This window comes from Equus caballus, chromosome 9, assembly GCF_041296265.1.
Source record: "Equus caballus isolate H_3958 breed thoroughbred chromosome 9, TB-T2T, whole genome shotgun sequence".
Classification (NCBI taxonomy): Eukaryota; Metazoa; Chordata; class Mammalia; order Perissodactyla; family Equidae; genus Equus; species Equus caballus.
The window spans coordinates 15,939,095-15,958,919 of NC_091692.1; the positions used below are offsets into that span (position 1 = coordinate 15,939,095).

At 42.3% G+C, this 19,825-nt stretch overlaps 1 protein-coding gene across 2 annotated transcripts in view; it reads left to right on the forward strand.

Annotated features, from left to right (window-relative positions):
- Nucleotides 1–19,825, forward strand: part of SLCO5A1 (solute carrier organic anion transporter family member 5A1) — a 130,987-nt gene that overhangs the window by 36,340 nt on the left and 74,822 nt on the right. For both annotated transcript variants that reach the window (XM_001493408.5, XM_003365585.5), the window contains exon 3: nucleotides 15,383–15,515. In XM_001493408.5, coding sequence (XP_001493458.2) covers nucleotides 15,383–15,515 — 133 coding nt within the window. The remainder of the gene's footprint in view (nucleotides 1–15,382; nucleotides 15,516–19,825) is intronic.

Below are 19,825 nucleotides of genomic sequence, written 5' to 3' on the forward strand. Positions count from 1 at the left end.
AAGTCCATTAGTCTGTAAAGGCTTCCTTCAAGTTTTAAAAAATATATTTATCATAAATTTACACAAAGATGATACATTTGATGGCTGAATATTCATAGCTGAAAGAGATAAAGGTGCTATTCCAGAAGATATGTTTAAAAAAATTCTTTTGCTTATTAAACTTTATTTTCAATTAGAAAAACCTGAAAATATGGTAAGTTATAAAGAAAACACCAAAAAAACCTCATTGTAATTTTACTACCCTGAGCTAACAAATTTCAATACACGATGTCTTTCCTTCTAGCCTTTTCTTATGTTTTTTGACACATAATTTACATAACCATAAAATTCACCCACTGGAAGTGTATAATTCAATGATTTTTAGAAAATTTATAGAGTTGTGCAGCCATCAGAAGAACCCACTTTTAGAATACTTGCTCTTTTTTTTCTTGAGGTAAAATTGACATAAAATAAACTGCACTTAATTAAAGTGTATAGTTTAATAAGGTTTGACATAGACATACTCCCCTGAAACCATCACCACAAGTAAGACTGTGAACATACCCAATGTGGCCAAAAGCAATGAGCCTCTTTGTAACCCCGGCCTCTGCGTGGCCCCCTCCCACCCCCAGGTCACTACAGACCATTTTTTACTACTTTCGATTAGTTTGCATTTTCTAGAATTTTATAAACTGAATCAGACAGTATATACTCTTTATGTCTGCTTTCTTTCACTTAGCATAACTATTTTGAGACTTAAGCACGCTTTAGCGTGTATCAATAGCATATCCCTTTGTATTGTTAAATAGTATTCAAGTGTATGAATACACTACAGTTTGTTTATCCATTCACCTCTTGATGGACGTTTTGGTTGTTTCCAGTTTTGGGCTACTGCAAATAAAGCTGCTATGAATATTTGTATATAACTCTTGGTATGAACGTATACTTTCATTTCTCGTGTGAAAGTACCTAGGGGTGAAATGGTTGACTCACATGGTAGGGATTTGCTTAACTCCTTAAGACACCACCAAACTCTTGTCCAAAGTGGCTGTAATGTTTTACATTCCACATCAGCAGTGTATGAGAGTTCTAGTTTCTTCACGTCCTTGCCAATACTTGGTGTAATTTGTCTTTTTGATTTTAACCATTTGAATAGGAGTTCAGTGGTAGGTCACTCTGGTTTTAATTGGCACCTCCCTGATGGCTCGTGATGCTGAACAGCTTTCATGTGCTTATTCACTATCCATTTATCTTCTTTGGTAAAGTGTCTGTTGAGAAATGTTTTCCCCAATTGTTTTCTCCTAGAAGTTTTACAGTTTTAGGCTTTACGTTCAAGTCTATGATTGATTTTGAGTTAATTTTTTAAATGGGTATCTAATGGTTTCGACACCATTTATTGAGAAGACTGTCCTTTTTCCATTGAATTACCTGTACACCATTGTCAGTTGTCCATACATACGTGTGGGTCTGTTTCTGGATTTTCTTTTCTCTTCTATTGATCTATTTGTCTATCTTTAAGTTAATACTATACTGTCTTGATTGCAGTATCTTTATAATAAGTCTCAAGATCAGGTAGTCTGAGTTTTCCAACTTTGTTCTTTTTCTAAATAGTTTTCGCTGTTCTGTGTCCTTGGCATTTCCATATGAATTTTAGAATCAGTTTGTCAGTTCTACAAAAAACTCTGCTGGGATTTTGATTGGAATTGGGTTGAATTTATAGATCGATTTTGGGAGAATTGACATCTTAACAATATTGGGTCTTTTGACCCAGAGACAAAGCACATCTCTCCATTTATTTGTCTTCTTAATTTCTTTCAGCAGTGTTTTGTAATTTTCAGTGTGTAGGTGTTGCACATATTTTGTCAGATTTATGTCTAAGTATTTTGTATTTTTTGATTTTGTTGTAAATGGTGTTAATTTCTGGCTGTTGTTTGTATATAGAAACACAACTGATTTTTAAATACTGATCTTGTATCCTGCAACCTTGCTAAATTCACTTATTAGTTCTAGTAGCTGTTTTGTAGACATTTTTAAGCGTATGTTTTTTGACTTAATCATGGTCCTACTGTCAACAGAATTTTGTATTCTTCTTTTTCACTTAAATTTTAAAAACAAGCATTTCCTCAAGATATAAAAGCTCTTTGGAAACGTTAAAATTACTAGTGGTGTTATCTATCACAATGTAGTTATCAATCACTATTATTAATGTTTCTGTTTTTCTATATGCAAAATATGGTGATAAATGTCATGCTGATGTATATGGTGAATTGCTACCCAAAAGCTTGTACAGCCGTGTCTTGTACCAGCAATGGATGAGAATAACTCATTCACTGATTTTGTATTTGCACTGGCTACTGCCATATTTTGGTCTTTGCTAGTTTATTTAACTAGATTGCAGCTTCTATTTCTTTGATAACTAGTGAAATTAGTTTCTTATGGGTTCATTAATGTTTTGATTATTCTCCTATGCATTTTCTGTTTGTGTTCTAAGGGAATCCATTCTTAACTTTTAATAAAACGTTTTTTGGGCCCAAAATACAATTTTTAAAAATTTGACTTAATTTTTTTTTTTCATGCTTTCGTGGTAGCTGTCTTTGGGGTCCTTCCTGAGGACTGGATTAAATTTATAGATAGCAGTCACTCACAGGTGGCCAATTTGATGTTTTTAAAGCCACAACATATTGAACATGGCCCCTTCCCATGCCCCAGATATGAATTAAGCGCAGCTGGCTGCTTCTGTCTGTACTTGTGTGTTCCCTTTTAGAATACAATTACTTTGAAAATGTTTCTAAAGGAAGATAGTGAATTTAAACCAACTATTGCTCGCTACGGAAGTGAGGAAGAAACACTCTGAATCTACTTAAACCCTTTTCTTTCTCATCTGTGACCTAAGTTGCTCTCGGATGTTTCAGCAAAGTGATAGACTCTTCTGTCTATCTGTGGCAGCTGTTCGTCTGCTGTCAAGCCTGTGGCAAAATGACCGAATCACTTAAAAGAAAGATTGCTGCTCAGAATAACTGGAATCAAAGGTCTCCTATCTGCTTGTGCTTGGGAAGGAATGAGTGAGGCAATATTTTCTGTCAGGATGGTGCTTTGGTGTCATGAAGTACTTGGCTAATTTTCAAGAAATTATGCAAGTTGTATGAGAGTTGGTGGCACTGCTGTGACATGACAGTGAAGTGTGGATTGCGTTTCACGTCTTGTTATCTGCATTAGCGGTGTCACCAAACATATTCAAGAGGATGACCTCCCTATCACTATGTCCCAGACCGGGTTTAATAGTCATTTGAGGACCTCAGGCATGTATGCAAAATGTTTTTCTGTGAGTGCGTCTTGGGTACAATCCCAGGTCCTGAGACTGAGCCTAAATTATACTTGTAACCTAAACCCCTGTCAGCATCAGTTCCCAGCAGCATTCACTGGCATGTGGGGCAGCTGAGGAACTGGGTCCTAGGCCAGAGGGAATGTGGGGAAGCAGTGGACAGAGTGATGAGAAGTGGGAGGTGAGGAGGAGCCTGGAAGCAGAGGCTGATAAATTGGAGACCAAGGTCAAATGAGGGCAAAACAATCCAGGCCAGTTACAAAGAGGCTTTGACAACTCAGAAAAGCCAACTGGGGAGGGTGGTGGCCTATGGAGAGCCTGGCAGAGGTAAGGGTCAGGCCTGGAGTGGGGCAGGGTAAGTGTCAATGCTCTGTGGCTGTAAACCACAGGAACCAACTCTGTCCAACCAAGGACTTTGTAGGGAAGGAGGGTGGAGATGGCTCACAGGACAGGGCAGCCTCAGGGGTCTAGGGAGCAGGAGCCAGTGGATGTGGATGACTCTTCAAGGCACTGTTGCAAGGATGAATCCATTTTGCCTGCTTTTGTTACTTCACTCAGGATTGGAAGTCCATGCCTTCATCCCTTCTCTATTCAACAATATGTATTAGTGCTTATGGTCAGCACTGCTTAGGCATTGATAAGGCATCAGTGAAACAGTAGTCCTTGTCCTCATGGAACTGACATTCCAGTGGGAGAGCCAGAAAATAAGCAAATAAACAAATGTCGTGTCGTGCGGTGGTACATGCCGTAATGAAAACTCCAGCAGGGTAAGGTGATAAAGACTCATGGGGTGGGGTGGGTACCATGTTTAGATCGTGGTGAGCTCTGGCTTCTCTGAGGAGTGATATTTGAGCAGAGATCTGGAAGAAGAAGGGAATGAGCCACATGGGTATCTGGGGGAAGATATTGCAGGGAGAAGAGCATCTGATGCACTGTCCTGGTTGGTCACCTCCTACTGACGAATCATGGAGGACAGGCCCCCATGATCAACAGGCCATCAAGCCTGTGCAGTCGGAGATGGATGGATCCCAAAGGAAAACGGAATTGCTTTTCCCAAAAGAAGGGGGCATGGACACTGAACAGGCAGAAGGAAAAGATGTCCATCTCTGTTGAGGGTAGTGGTTCTTTCACCGAATTCTGCCCATAAATGAAGAGATTTAACGAGAAGAGGAGTTGTTTATACTCCCGAGAACTAGGGACAGCAGGAATGAAGTGGAAGGAGAGGCCTCTGGCAGTGACACGGTATCCTGGACTCCTGATTGAATTCTGACGACTGGTGCAGAAGAGAGAGGGTGGGAAGGAGAGTAGAAGGAGAGAAACAAGTGCTCAGGAGCCCCCAAGGACCAGTGTCCTGACTTCCTATTCTAGACGTCTGGGCCAGCCCTCAATTGTACAGTGGAAGCGACTTGTTCTTCTACTGCCGTGTGGAAAACAACCGAGAAAACATTTCTAAAGGCCACTGAATGGTAGGGGAAGCCAGTGCGATGCTGTCATCTGTCTTCACTGTCCTCAGAGAAGAGGGACTGAGCAGCCTGCACACAGCTGGGTACTGAGGCCCATGATGGGACTCGGGTGGGGACAGTGGCAGTCACTCTTTTCTGCCTCCGCCCAGGTGCTGAATAGCTTGCGATTCCCTGAACACGCCATGCACTTGCACACTTGCACGCCTTTGCCCTTGTGGGCCCCTCCGCGTCTAGTGTCCTTTCTTCTCTCCTTGCAGGCTTATGTCAAAAGTCATCTTTTTTGTGAAGCCTTCTCTGTCTTCCCTCCTCAACCAGATACAGCGCATCGTTCCTCTCCCCCAGTCCAGCCTACTGCTGGTGCTGGTTCTACTTCTTCACTGAGCCTTGAATCATGGTTGGTTTTCCGTGTTTCTCTTCTGGGGGGCCCGTGCATCAGTCTTATTTACCTTTGCAATGCCGCCTGCTTGTCCCACGGCTTGACATCACAGGGTGCGTGGATGCATGAGTGACTTCTGACTTTGCAATTTGGGCTATGAGGCCAGGAAGGAGCTGACTGTGTGGCCCTCTGTGATACTAGGATCTTTGCTGGTTTTCACTGGGCTCCTCGATTTCCCGGGTCCAGCGAGGCTCGTGGCTGGCTGACTGGTCACTATTAGGAGTTCCGCAGTCGTTTCTTGTGATTCAGGGACAGGTTGAGCTACCTGACACAGACTCTGTAGAGTTCGGAGAGCTGTTGCCCTGGGTTGCAACTGAACTCGTGGAACAGCCCTATGCGAGATAATCCTCAGTGCAGCCAAGTTAGGTTTTTGTGATGGTGAAGGAGAAGTGTCCTTTAATTCTGCCAGAAATGGAGGAATGGAGGTGTCAGACTGCAAAGAGGGGACCAGGTGCAGGCTGGCATTGCAGGGTGCTTTTATGCCTCCTCTCTCGGGTAGCCATTGGGTAGGTCAACCCAGAGGACACTCCCAAGGCAGACCGGAACTGAGTGGAGAGCCCTCAGCCTTGTGTGTTCGCTCTGCGGGTCTGGCTCGTCTTAAAGTCAGTACTTACTCATCAGAGACCTTGGATTTAGAACTGACATTTTCTCATCCCTGGGTAATGAGAGGCAGCAAACATAGGGTCCAGCTAATCAAATATGTCATGTGCAAAGTGAGCCTTGAGCCTGGCGGGGAATTAGCCCTGCGGCGCTCAGGCTACCGTCCTTAATCAGCTGGAAGAGTCCCACGGGGCATCTGGAACAGGACTTAGAGACAGTGGGGAGACGGGCCCAGACATGATATGAGGCCGAGCCCAGCTGCTAATGAGCTACTACTGAAATTCATCATGAAGTGAGCAGACACAAGAGAAGACTAAGATAGGAGCTGGCCCGGTGGCTGAGTTCACGCGCTCCATTGCGGTGGTGCAGGGTTTCGCCCGTTTGAATCCTGGGCGCAGACATGGCACTGCTCATCAAGCCATGCTGAGGTGGTGTCCCACATGCCACAACGAGAAGGACCTACAACTAAAAATACATACAACTATGTATGGGGGTCTTTGGGGAGAAAAAGGAAAAAAAAAAAAGGGAAGACTAAGATAAACGAAGACTCTTAGAAGATATTGTCAGAAGGATAAAAACGGAAAGAGAAACCACTCTACACAAAAAATAAGGTAAAAATCAGGAATATAACAAAGATTTAAAATTTAAAGTCAAAAGAGTTTATAGAAACAAAAAAATTAGCCTAATATAAATAGGGCTAAAAAAGTAAGCAAACTTCCTTAAGGTATGAGAAATAGGGGCCGGCCCGTGGCGGAGTGGTTAAGTTCGCGCGCTCCGCTGCGGCGGCCCAGGTTTCGGATCCTGGCCGCCGACGTGGCACTGCTCGTAAGGCCACGTTGAGGCGGTGTCCCATATGCCACAACTAGAAGGACCTGCAACTAAGATATACAACTATCTACCAGGGGGAATTTGGGGAGATAAAGCAGAAAAAAAAAAAAAAAAAGATTGGCCACAGTTGTTAGCCCAGGTGCCAATCTTTAAAAAAAAAAAAAAAAAGCTTGACAAAAGTAAAGCAATTACCTTTTGAGGTTAGTTTTTTTTTTAAAAAAGGTATGAGAAATAGAAGGTAATAAATAATTTAAAAGACAAATTCAGTTAGTTTAAGAAATTAAAACCCCTATGAATAATGTTTTTAAAAAGATAAAATGCATTAAAAAATAAAGTAAGAGCAAAAGTTACAACAATTTATGATGTAAAAATAAAAGAGATATTAGATTATAATAGAGGTTAAGTCTATGGGAGAAAAGTTAAAAAGGTGAAGGTAAATGGAATTAAAAATAGAAGTTAGTGTGCTTTAATGTAAAAAGTATCAATAATCACAGAAGAGGGTAAAAAGTAATTTAAGGAGAAAATTTAAATGGAAGGTCTGAGGTAGAATGGCTTGGAGCAGGGTAAGTGAAGGAAATGAGGGCTGGAGCCGGCGAGGAGACACTTACTAAGTGGCTGGTGGGTCAGCCTTCCCCAAGAGTTGTTTCTTGGCTGGACCAGCCATCATGACCAAGGTGAAGGAGAAGAGGTGGGTCCACCCTGTGGAAGGGGGCCTTTTCAGCCCTTTCCCATCAAGAGTGGCTTCTTAGCTCCACAGAAGTACACAGCTCAGCTTGGGTTGGGGCTGGAGTGGTAAGCCTAAGGCCACAGTCTGGTTCTATGCAGCATATGCAATAACAAAGCACAAAACAGGGCGATCCAGCAGTCCCCCTTGTCTGTGAGGGATACATTCCAAGACCCTCACTGGATGCATGAAATCGCAGACAGTACCAAACCCTATAGATACTGTGTTTTCCTAAACATACATACGTTCATACCTATGATAAAGTTTAATTTATAAATTAGGCACAGTAAGAGATTAACAATAAGTAATAATAAGATAGAACAATTATAACAATATACTGTAGTGAAAGTTATCATAGATCTTAGCAACCTCAGCATATGATTTTTCTTCTTATTCAGTCTAGAACTTTCATCTTTTCACTTAAAGGAAGCACTTTATGGCTTCTCTTTGGCATATGCGAATTGCCAGCATCACTACTCTTGCACTTTGGGGCCATTATTAAGTAAAATAAGGGGTACTTGCACACAAGCACTGCAATACCACACAGTCAATCTGCTAACAGAGATGACTGCCAAGAGACTGAGGGAGTGGGTAGCATACACAGTGGGCATACGCTGGACAAAGGGATAACTCACCTCGCGGTGGGGCTGAGCAGAAGGGTGCGAGATTTCGTTACTCAAGATGGCACACAATTTAAAACTGATGAATTGTTCATTTCTGGAATTTTCCATTTAATATTTTTGGACTGTGGTTAACTGTGTGTAACTGAAGCCCCAGAAAGCAAAACCGCAGAAAGTGAAACCACAGATAAGGGGGGACTAGTGTACAAACTTCAGAGGAATAACCCCAATCAGACATTTATAATAGTGAAAAGCTAGCATCAGTAAGGGATTATTCAAGTGAAGTCTGCCATAGCCACACGACGACATACCATTTAACCATAACAAATGTTCTAGAAGAATATTTATCGATATAGGAAATGTTTGAGATATTATGTAAAAAAATATTATAGGACAATAACTGCTGCCTAATTCCAGCTACTTACAAAGTTTATACAGCATATGAATGGTAAAAAGTATTTATTACTATTATTATCTGGATGGCAAGGATTGTAGGTGATTTTTTTTTTTTTGAGGAAGATTAGCCCTGAGCTGACATCTGCCACCAATCCTCCTCTTTTTGCTGAGGAAGACTGGCCCTGAGCTAACATCCGTGCCCATCTTCCTCTACTTTATATGTGGGACCCCTGCCACAGCACAGCTTGCCAAGCGGTGGTCCACCTGGGATCGGAACTGGCGAACCCAGAGCCCCTGAAACAGAACGTGTGAATTTAACCCCTGTGCCACTGGGCCAGCCCCTGTGGATGATTTTTTAAAAAATTTATTTTTTGCTCTCTTGAGCATTTCCTCTACAATGAATCCATATTATATTTTGTATGATTAGAAAAAACCCTAAAGGTTGTTTAAGAAGAATAACAGGCACATGCTAGGCTTCAGAAGGATGCTCTCTGCTGGCCCTTCTGTGAGAAAAAAGGTCTTGGCATTCTCGTTCCGCACTCCCATCTGCCCAGCCCATCATCAAAAATAGGGATTCCAGAAAAGATCACTTATTAAGGTACTATTATGATATTAAATATGTCTTCTGTTAAATAATATATGTATTTGATCTATGTAAAATCAATGTTTAACATTTATTAGGGAATGAACAGGTAATCAAACAGCCCATACAAATACAACTTAATATTTCTTTAGTGTCCATTATATGCTAAGCACTTTATGTGCATACTATTACTTAATATCCATTTTTAGAGAAAAGAGAACTAGGGCCCAGAGAGGTTGAATAAATTTCCCCGTTGCACAGAACGGGGGAAGTGGGAGTCTACCCTGAGGCAGTTTGACTTCAGGGTCTTTGCCGATATTCCCTGCACTTCAGTGCTGCCTGGGTGAAGAGTTTTGTATTTTAGGTCTTGGGGGAGATTTAGAAATGTGTAGTTCATGTTGCCCCTTTCAAGGCATGTGTCTAACCTAGTTGGGAAGATAAAGAGGGTATGAATGGCGTGTAGCAAGAATACACAACCTGTCCAGCTGGAAGTGCAGCTAATACTTGACGTGGCATTCAAAGAGAGGCCATCCTGTGGCCTCCACAGTTCAGGGGAGGCCTCCTGAAGGAGCTGGGCTTTGAAGGATGGGGAGTGTAGCACATGTGGGCCATAGATCTAGCTATAGGTTAAGCAATAAATACGATGTTCTGAGAAAAGGAATACAGAATGACCATGCAGCCAGCACGTAGAAAGCAGAGACTCTGGGAATGGGTCAAACCTGAGCGGATGCTACCGGAAGACATCCACATACTGACTGGGCAAGATGATGCGGAGGCATGGTCAGGAGAGAGGTTATGTCCAAGGCTGCAGGAGACAGGCTAGGGGTCAAGTGAGGACAGAAACGTTAGATGATCAGTGAAGTGATAGTAAGAGAGGAAGAACGAGATGACTTCAGCTGGTTCAGTGTCTAAGTTTGTGACTAATGAGTAAGTGCTGGGGAACCTGTGTGTCTGGCCAAGGTAGGGAGGAGGCAGATCCAGACAGAGGAGAAGCCAGAGGCGTGGGATAGTGAATAAGGGAGACAGTCCTTCTTTTGACCATGATATTCTTCTAAAATACAGGGTATTAGAAAATTTGAGGTTTGGTGAGGCCAACAGATTAGGAGAAAAAATAGTTTGTTACAGTTACCAGGAAGGGGGGCACACATGCCATAGGGGCCAAATGAGGAAGCACCAGGGTTCGTCACAGGCAGAGAGAGGGAGGAATGGTGGGTTAGACCCTTTATTGTGGTTTCCTGGGGAAGAGGTAGGTGAGGCAGGGTAAGGAGGTTTAGGATTGGCTAGCTTGAATAATTTCAGCAGGCTCTGGGTGGGGCCTGTCCCTAGTTGTCTGGCACCTGGCCCTGGGTGATGCCGGCAGGCGGGTAGTGGCCTGGAGGGTGAGGCCAATAAACGAGGTGGTTGGGGTGTGGGCTCTGGCTTGGTTGGTTTGTATTTGAGAAGCGCACTCTCGGGTGAGTTGTTTACCATCTCTAGAGATTGGCTAACCCCGGGATCCCTCCTGGATCAGCAAGGTCCCAGATGTGAAAGCATCAGAAAACAGATGATAAAAGACATGGTTAATACGGATATGTAATCAACGCATAAACAGTTCTTGAATGCCTCCCATGCCCAAACACTAATCTATATGCATCAGTTAATAGAAAATACTAATAATAACAACAAAACCAGCATATTCTTATAGAGCCCTCACCATGTGCCAGGCATTCCACGTGCTTTACAAGAATTCACTGATTTAATTCCTATAACAACCCTCTAAGTAAGTACTTTTATCATCTTCAGTTTTACAGATGAGGAAACTGAGGCTCAGAGAGGTGAAGCGACTTGCTGACGGTCACACAATTAGTAAGAATTGAAGCGGGGATTCGAACCCAGGAGTTTGGAATCTGTGCTTTAACTGCTACGTAGTGCTGTGTATGATATGGTTCCTGCCGTCAAGGATGAAGAGCTGCTTAAAAAGCATAAGATAGAAATATTTGAAGGGACAAGCAGAAGTGAAGAGCAGAGCATATTTAATCTCGAATGAGTGGGATGGTCCAGTGCTCTCTCAAAGGGGAGTTGTGCGCAACCCAGGGGTGGGTGAGACAAACCAGGAGGGGACAGGAAGAAAAGACTGGAACTTCTATTTATATTTATAGTACTGGTTCATTGAATAGCTTGTACTCCCTGCATCAGCTCCTCATCGTGAGAGAAAACCAAGGATGGTACAGTCAGATCTGGTGGGACACAGTCAAGAACCATAGAATTATCAAGTTCACAGGATGAAATATGGATTGACATCTATTGTCATTAGCTAGTATCTCAAGAGATGGTAGACTCTGAGACTAATTTTGTCACTGACATTTCCTGTTGTTAATGACAGTGGAACATTCATTGACTCAGTGGGAGTGGTGAAGCTAATGGATACTGGGAGTGAATATGGGTCGAGCACCTCCCATGCTCCTGGGTCCTGGGGGTACAGCAGCGGACATCACCTACAAGAACCTCTGCTATTATCTGGCTCAAGTTCTATTTGGAGGGACAGGCGATAAACAAGGTGACAAAGGAAATATATAGTGTGTTAGGCGGTGATATGCACTAAGGGGAAAAATAAAGCAGAGAAAGGGTGGGAAGAATTGGGGAAAGAGTTTTAAATTTTTAGATAGGGTGGCCAAGTAAGGCCTCAGTGAGAAAGAACTGTTTGAATAACTACCTGGAGGCAGTAAGGGAATGAACCATGTGGCTATCTGGGGGAGGAGCATTACACACACACCCACCCACACACACACACAGCAAGTGCTAACTCCCTAAGGTGAAAGAGTGAGGAGGTCGTCATGCCTGGAGCTCAGTGAACAAGGAGATGGATAAGAGATGAAGCAGAGAGACAATAGTGGGTGGTGCAAATGTGGAGACGGGTCCTTGCAGCAACGTAAAAGGACTTTGGCTTTTGCTGTGAGTTGAGATGAGAAGCCACTGGAGGGTGTGAGCAACGAAGTGTGACATGATCTGGCTCACGTTTCTAGTGGCTCATTAAGGCTGCCGTGTTGACAATACATTGTAGGGAAGTAAGGGCAGAAGCAGGGCTACCAGGTGAAAGGCCCAGAGCCGTTTACCAGATGAGTGATGCTGGTGGCTTGGACCAGGGTAGAGATATGGAGAAGGAACTGCATACTGGGTATGATTTGATGGTAGAACCAGCAGGATTTACTGATATATTAGATGCGAGCTGTGAGAGAGAGAGAGAGACTAGTGGTCCATATACATTATTTATACAGAAATGTGCACACACTCTGGGTAAAGGTTTAAACCTTTTACTAATAGGGATGATTGATAAAAAAGTGTGGAGGCCACTGGAACAGACAATATATAGTCTACAGGGATTCTGAGGAGAGAGACCACCCAGGGGAGGCCGATCAGTGCTGGACTTGGTTAGGTCTTGAAGAATGAGTAGGATTCAGGGAGATGGAAAGGCCCAGAAGGGCACCGGGGGATCCACGAACGAAGGGAGGAGACTCTGCCCAGGGCTGTTCTGAACCTCTATCTGCATGGAGCCCTGAGTTTAGGCAGTAGGTTTGAAGATTGAAACGGCAGCAGGGGGCCAGCTTGTCCCACTCTTTTTTTTTTTTATTTTTTTTTTTTTTATTTTTTTTTTAAAGATTTTATTTTTTCCTTTTTCTCCCCAAAGCCCCCTGGTACATAGTTGTGTATTCTTCGTTGTGGGTTCTTCCAGTTGTGGCATGTGGGACGCTGCCTCAGCGTGGTCTGATGAGCAGTGCCGTGTCCGCGCCCAGGATTCGAACCAAGGAAACACTGGGCCGCCTGCAGCGGAGCGCGCAAACTTCACCACTCGGCCACGGGGCCAGCCCCCAGCTTGTCCCACTCTTGAACTCCAGGTGGAACAGTTTAGACTGTTTCCTTTAGGCAGTTGGGAGGACTGGGAATTTTTGACCTGGAGAGTGAGTTGGTAGAGCTTTAGCTCAACAATTTTTTCCTCTAATAAGCTCTGAATGAGTGCAACTGATTAATCAATTAATAAATGTTAACTCAGTGGCCAGAATGTTTTATTTACTAAATGGGATCACGTCAGTGAGTTTTATATATATATAAATATATATATAGTGTAGTGATTGTACTATACTATATCGTATAGCATGTAGTATAGTTATATAGATATACATATATATGTATACATATTTCTGTTAATGAGAATGATTCCGTTGGACTTAAAAGTGTTTGTTATACCGTAAAAATAATTTTTCTGATTACATAGCTGAATTTTAAAAAGCTTGCTCTATATTTCATGAAGTAGTTAAGGTTTCTTGGTGAATGTTATTTAATTGGTTTCCCATTCTCTAGATAATTGCATGGTCTTGCCGGTACACATCCTGCACGTTGCTTCTTGGCACTCTGAGATGCTGCGCTCAAGTGCCCCAGGCATAAACAGTATGGCGGAAATACCCTTTTCCCTGTCTGTGTTTGTAAGACAGTCTCTTTCATGCCAGAAGAACTATTTTGGGAAGATGATTCATGTCACATTTTGGCCTCATTACAGTTTTAAGTTGTAACTGGTGCTCGTTGGCCTGGAGGTGTAAACATAAATTTTATACTTCGTATGTGTATGGGAATACCTGGAACTGAAAAATACTTCTATTTTGGAGTTCCATTTTAGTCTACAAACAGAGAGGTTAACCAGATATTTATCAAAATTCTAATTTTGTCTTATTAAAAGCATACTTCCAAAAGAATATCAATTACTTGTGGCTATGCCTCCATTCTCCATGGAGAAGTCAGAGAACCTAGTGTCTTATTGTTACAAGCAGATGATTCTGTAAAATAAATAAACACTGTGCTTTTTCTTTTTGAAATAGTGTGAAAAATGAGAGCAGGTGTTAAATTACTGTCTGTAGTTATAAGGAACAGGAGATACAAAATTATTCAAAGTTTATTTAGCTGTAGATGAAAAAGTAAGGTGAAGCTATTCTGATTAGTCCAATTTGCCTTCTGGTAAACATAGTGCTACTTATAGGATACAACAAACCGCTTATTTATTCAGTGGTTAAAATGCATGATGGCAATAGAAATGAGAGACATGGACCACCTGAGTTTATTATTGTGCCTTGCACACAGGAGTATCTTAAAAGTGTTTATCGGGGCCAGCCCAGTGGCGCAGTGGTTAAGTTCGAAGGTTCCGATTCTTGATGACCCTGGGTTCACCGATTCGGATCCCAGGTGTGGACATGGCACTGCTTGGCAAAAGCCATGCTGTGGTAGGCGTCCCATATGTAAAGTAGAGGAAGATGGGCACAGATGTTAGCTCAGGGCCAGTCTTCCTCAGCAAAAACAGGAGGATTGGCAGCAGTTAGCTCCGGGCTAATCGTCCTCAAAAAAAAAAAAAAGTGTTTATTGATTTGTCCCCAAATAAATGAGTTTTAACAAGAAGAAAAATGGGTTTGGGGTATGGCTAGATTTTTCTATGGCTCTCAAGGAATTTCACATCCTACCTCAAAATTTAAAAATTGGCAAAATATTATTTATTTTAAAAACTTAAATCGCAGCAATGACAACAATATAAAGGAATGACAGTGAATTTGTTGTTGTTTTTTGCTACAAGCCCATTTTTATGGCCAAATGTTTTTGGGTAGAATGACAACCTTTCTGATCTACTGACAGTAAGAACCCCTCCGCCCACCTTGGACATGTGCTTTCAAAAGTTTTTTAATTCAGCTGTGGGTTGTTCTTTCCATTTGGGCCTTCTCGCTATATCATCTAAAGAGATTTATTAATCTTTGAGTAAGATTCCTCAATTAACAATAAACCAAAGGTGTTGTGAGATGTGCTTTCAAAAGTTTTTTAATTCAGCTGTGGGTTGTTCTTTCCATTTGGGCCTTCTCGCTATGTCATCTAAAGAGATTTATTAATCTTTGAGTAAGATTCCTCAATTAACAATAAACCAAAGGTGTTGTGAGATCTTCTTTGATTCTAAAATGGTGATTTGACAAATATCAGTGATTTGAGGGTGCTTAAGCAGGTTTGCCAGTTCAACCGAATCCGGCTTCATGGCAAAACTGGCCTTGAGTTCCCTCAACCTGTTAGAATCTTCCAGCTGTGACAAGTGACATCTACTTTTTTTCCCCTTATCTTGAGTCTACCTTTTGTTTTCTCTTGGTTGTCCAGCGACCGCCTCATTAACTAGCCCAGGTCTGTGCTTTCAGAAGCAACCGAAACGTTCTCCAGATGATTCTGCTGTTCTAGGAGTGCTACAGGCAACAATTAAACAAAGGACGTGGTTTGAAACCCAAATGTCAACATAGACGCAGTCTCTAAAGTGCTCTGGTTTTGGAAGTTGTTCACTGGACCTGACTGTGACATATGCCTGGTAGGACTGGAATTAGACAACTACTGAAACAAATAACACGTTGCTGGATTTCACATTTCCCCTTCTGTCTTCCCAGCCATCATGTACGTCATGGGAGCACTTGGTCCTGCTGTGGGATATTTATTAGGTGGACTTCTTATTGGTTTTTATGTTGATCCCAGAAATCCTGTTCACCTTGACCAGAATGACCCTCGTTTCATTGGAAACTGGTAAGAATTGTTTACTAAATCTTTCATTTGTTGTTAATGATAGTTAGAGTTCTAGTACTCTTGTAGTTAAAATAAAAATTTCCCCAGTGGAAGAGGAAAAATAGCTAAATGTCACATAGGAGGTGGGGTAGGCAGAATAATAATTTCCCCCAAATATCCATATCCTAATCCCCAGAAAGTCTGAATGTGTTACCTTTACATGACAAAAGGGACCTCGCAGATGTGATCAAATTAAGGATCTTGAGATGGGGCGATCCCCTGGCTGACCTGGGTGGGCCCAATATAATCACAATGGTCCTTATAAGGGACAGAGGGAGGCAGGAGGGTCAGAGAAAGAGAAGAAGGTGTGATGATTGTAGCAGAGGTTGGAGCGATGGGCTTTGAAGATGGAGGAAGGGCCCAGGAGCCAAGGAGCGCAGGTGGGCTCCAGAAGCTAGGGAAGGCAAGGAAATGGGTTCTTCACTAGAACCTCCAGAAGGAATGCAGCCCTGCTGACCTCATTTTGACTTCTGACCTCTGGAACTATAACGATAATATGTTTGTATTGTTTTAAGCCACGAAGTGTGTGGCAATTTGTTACAGCAGCAATGGGAAGCTAATACAGAGGGCTTGGGAACCTCAGCTTAATCCACGTTCTTTAGGACTCAGGCATTTGTTTCCTGTAAAGCATGGGGGGGAAGGGCGAATGTGGCTGTGTCGGGACTTTCCTGTGTACTTGAATCATAGCTTGCTTTGTATTTTCTGTGCGTTTAAAAATTTTTTTTTCCACTTCCTTATATTTGTGTTTCTGCTTTGTCAACCCTCCCCCACTGCCCAGGACTCTCGCTCTGCTTTCCCACCGTCACGCTCTTGGTGAATCTTCTCACTCGTTAGTAGTTTCTTTCCCCAAGTGTGCTGGGCAGTTAGCTGCTCTCGTCCTTGCTGGCCCTTAACTGTCTTGCTCAGTAAGTGATGTTTAGGACTTAGATTGAGAACTCCAGGTTTGGCTGTTAGGTTGTTTATCCAGATATCCAGGGCTGTGTTTGAATTCTCCGTAGTCCTCAGCTTGAACATAAGAAGTGCTTTCTTCATGACTGCAAGCACTAACTGAAAGTATGGCATCTCAAATTCATTTAACGTGGATTAGTAATAGGTATACATTTCAAGAAATTTTCACTTTATAACAAAGAATATTTCGTTATTAGAAATTAATGGCAAGTAATTACTTTCTAAAGAGTTTCTTAGAGTACTCGTGTTCTCTCTGTGTTTCGTTATAACAGCCTCATAACTCTGAGGTCCATGCAAATAGTTTTTAACACTGTATTTTCACAGCAGTTAACAAATATTGATTAAGTTATATAATACTTCTTATTTTCATAAGTGAGGCTCTTTGGAGATGGAAGTGCTAAGACCTGGATGATCCTGGCCTGGGAGAATTTTCAACTCATGCAAAAGGAAGTTCCCGTGTTAACCATAGGGGAATTACACGGGAGTTTTCAGCTCTTGACCAGGAGTGAAATTTTTGGTCTCAACTACTGTTTTCTTTGCAGTTCTGAAATAAATCAGAGTAAGGACTTTTTTTTTTTTATTCTCAGAAAACTAGATTATTAAGATATATCTAGGCACATCCAATGTACATTCTGTGTTCTGTGTAGAAGTCCATGAGAAGAGCGTGGCAAGAGAGGACCTCTGAGGGGAGAGAGAATGGTGAGGAGGACCAGCTCAGGGCCAGGAACAAGGCAGGAGGCAGGAGCTTTAGGTTTCCTAGGAGACAGCAATCCAGTGGGTAGCAAAGTGGAGTGATTGAGTGCAGACCCTGAAGCAGAATCCCCTGGGTTTAAATCTCAATCTGCCGCCTGATAGCTGTGTGACCTTGGGGAAGTTACTTAATTTCTCTGTGCCTCAGTTCTTGTTGTTGTTCGGTTTTTTTTAATCCATAAAATGGAAGTAGTTCAGTACTTAATTCATAGGGTTGTTGTGAGGAATAAATGAGTTTATATATGTGGAGCTCTAGATAGTTCTTGCTACACAGTATGTGTTAGCCGTGATTCAGTCCTTTGCATTTAACCAATGTTCAAGTAGTTTTATTCATTTTAATGGCCCAATATTAGTTCTACAAGTGATAAAAGTTGTCCATATAGAAATATATACTAGGAAGCTCTTTAAAAATGAATTTCTCGAGTAGCCCTACTTGTAACAGTTTTCCACCTACAACAAAGACATAGTTATTTGACACCTTGTCATTTTTTAGGATGCCTACCAGTAATGATATGTTTTTCAATAAATCTATGCTGGAGGAGTGAAGGAAGGAACCAATGAATGGTGCTAATGTTTATTGGGTGCTTACTATGTGTCAAGCATTATACTCAGAGCTTTACAAGCATTTTCGTTTATGCCTTATAACCACCAGATGTCATCACTAATATTATGTCCATTTTGCAGATGAGGAAATTGATGCACAGTGATGTGAATAACTTGTCCAAAGTCTCAGAGTCAGTCAGAGCTGGGATAAGAAACTGAGTCCAGGGCAGAGGTCTTAGTCAATATAACTGGCTCCTAGTGAACAGTCTCTGAGTAATGGGTCATTAAAGGGAGTTTGGACTCTGGCTTGGCAATTTTAACTTACTGATGTATCTTTTTCCAACATATTATGCACACTTTCTTGTCTTACTGAGCTTTTCTCAGAGCCGTCTTTAAACCATCATTATATCATATGTTAACATCCATGTTACTGGAAACCCTGGGAGAATATGGGCTGGTTTGCTCTGCTTAGAAATGCCCCCAGACTTTTATATTATTTTTGCTTATTCACTATAATTCTTCCCCTTCTTCTGTTATTTACTCTCACTTGGGGCTACTATGAGTGTATCCTCAATATTTGCGTATAATTTTAAGTCAAAGGCTCTGGGTGGAGGTCAGGGGGCCTGATTGCAGATCTACATAAAAACAAACAAAATTAGCTACCATAATTTGATTACTGATTTGTGCGCAGGCATTTTATTAGGTCCATTATATGCATTGCCAGCCCCGGTGTCTAGTGGGTGAGGTTCAGTGCTCTCACCAGCACGGCCTGGGGTTTGTCTCCTGGTCAGGGAACCACACCACCCATCTGTCCTTGTCATATTGTGGTGGCTGCACGTTGCTGTGATGTGAAAGCTCTGCCACCGGTATTTCAAATACCAGCAGGGTCACCCATGGCGGACAGGTTTCAGCAGAGCTTCCAGACTAGACAGACCAGGAAGGACCTGGCCACCCACTTCTGAAACAATTGGCCATGAAAGCCCTGTGAATAGCAGCAGAGCATCGTCTGATAGAGCGCTGGAAGGTGAGAGGATGGTGCAAAACACCTGGCAGGGTTCCGCTCTGCTGTCCACAGGGCCCTAGGAGTCGGAACAACTCGATGACACTAACGACAACAAATTATATAAATTGTCTTGTTAATTTTGATGACCCTGAAAAACGGTTATTATTACCTCCCTTTCAGATGAGAAAGCCAGCTCAGAAAAGCAAAATAATGTCCCCAAGGTCTGAGAGCTAGGAAGTGGTAAAGACAGGATAGAAACCCAGGTCTGCCTAAAGCTACAGCTTCGCTTCCCTCACACTGTGCGGCCTGCCCTCTTCTGGAGAGAGCAGAGAGCTCCAGGGAATCGAAGGGGTCAGACGACTCGAATGCAGGGTCTGCAGGAGGAGATTGCAGAGAGGCAGAGGAGCAGGGCTGGATCAGGAACCGTCTCATAGAGCCAAGCTCTAAAGGGGCCAGGCATTATCATAGCTGTGTTCCCTGTGGACAGGTGACTTGATTTTTTTTTAAAACCTATCTCATTCAATTTATTCAGGCAAATTTTTGAGTACCTAATCTGTGTCAGGCTCTGGGTTTGTGATTACATACTGAATAATTGAGATTTCCAGAGGTCTGCCTTTTTCTGATTGTTGTAAAATCTTTATTTGATGTAACTTTATCTTTGAAAATAGCACACTGGATTATTAATGACCAGTTCTAGGAATAATATTCTCAGCTAAACTGTGACCTTTAGCATCTGATAACAGCATTTTGATAGAAGCATTATTTTTTTTAAATGAATTTCCACTTTGCCGTTGATCTCTATTCTTCCTGGGTTGAATTCAGCGTCAACGCTTAGAATGCTACCTGCATTCCGGTTACAGCTGTTGGGGACGTGTTGGTATAGAGGCCAGAATCTGAGCATTTATGAATTTGGCAGCTTTGAGGACAAAGTTTGGAGTGGAGGACACCCAGTTGGAAAGTGGTGACTGCGTTAGGCAGGACCATGGACCTACCTCTACTTGCTAAGAAAAGGTTGAAAGGGGACTGA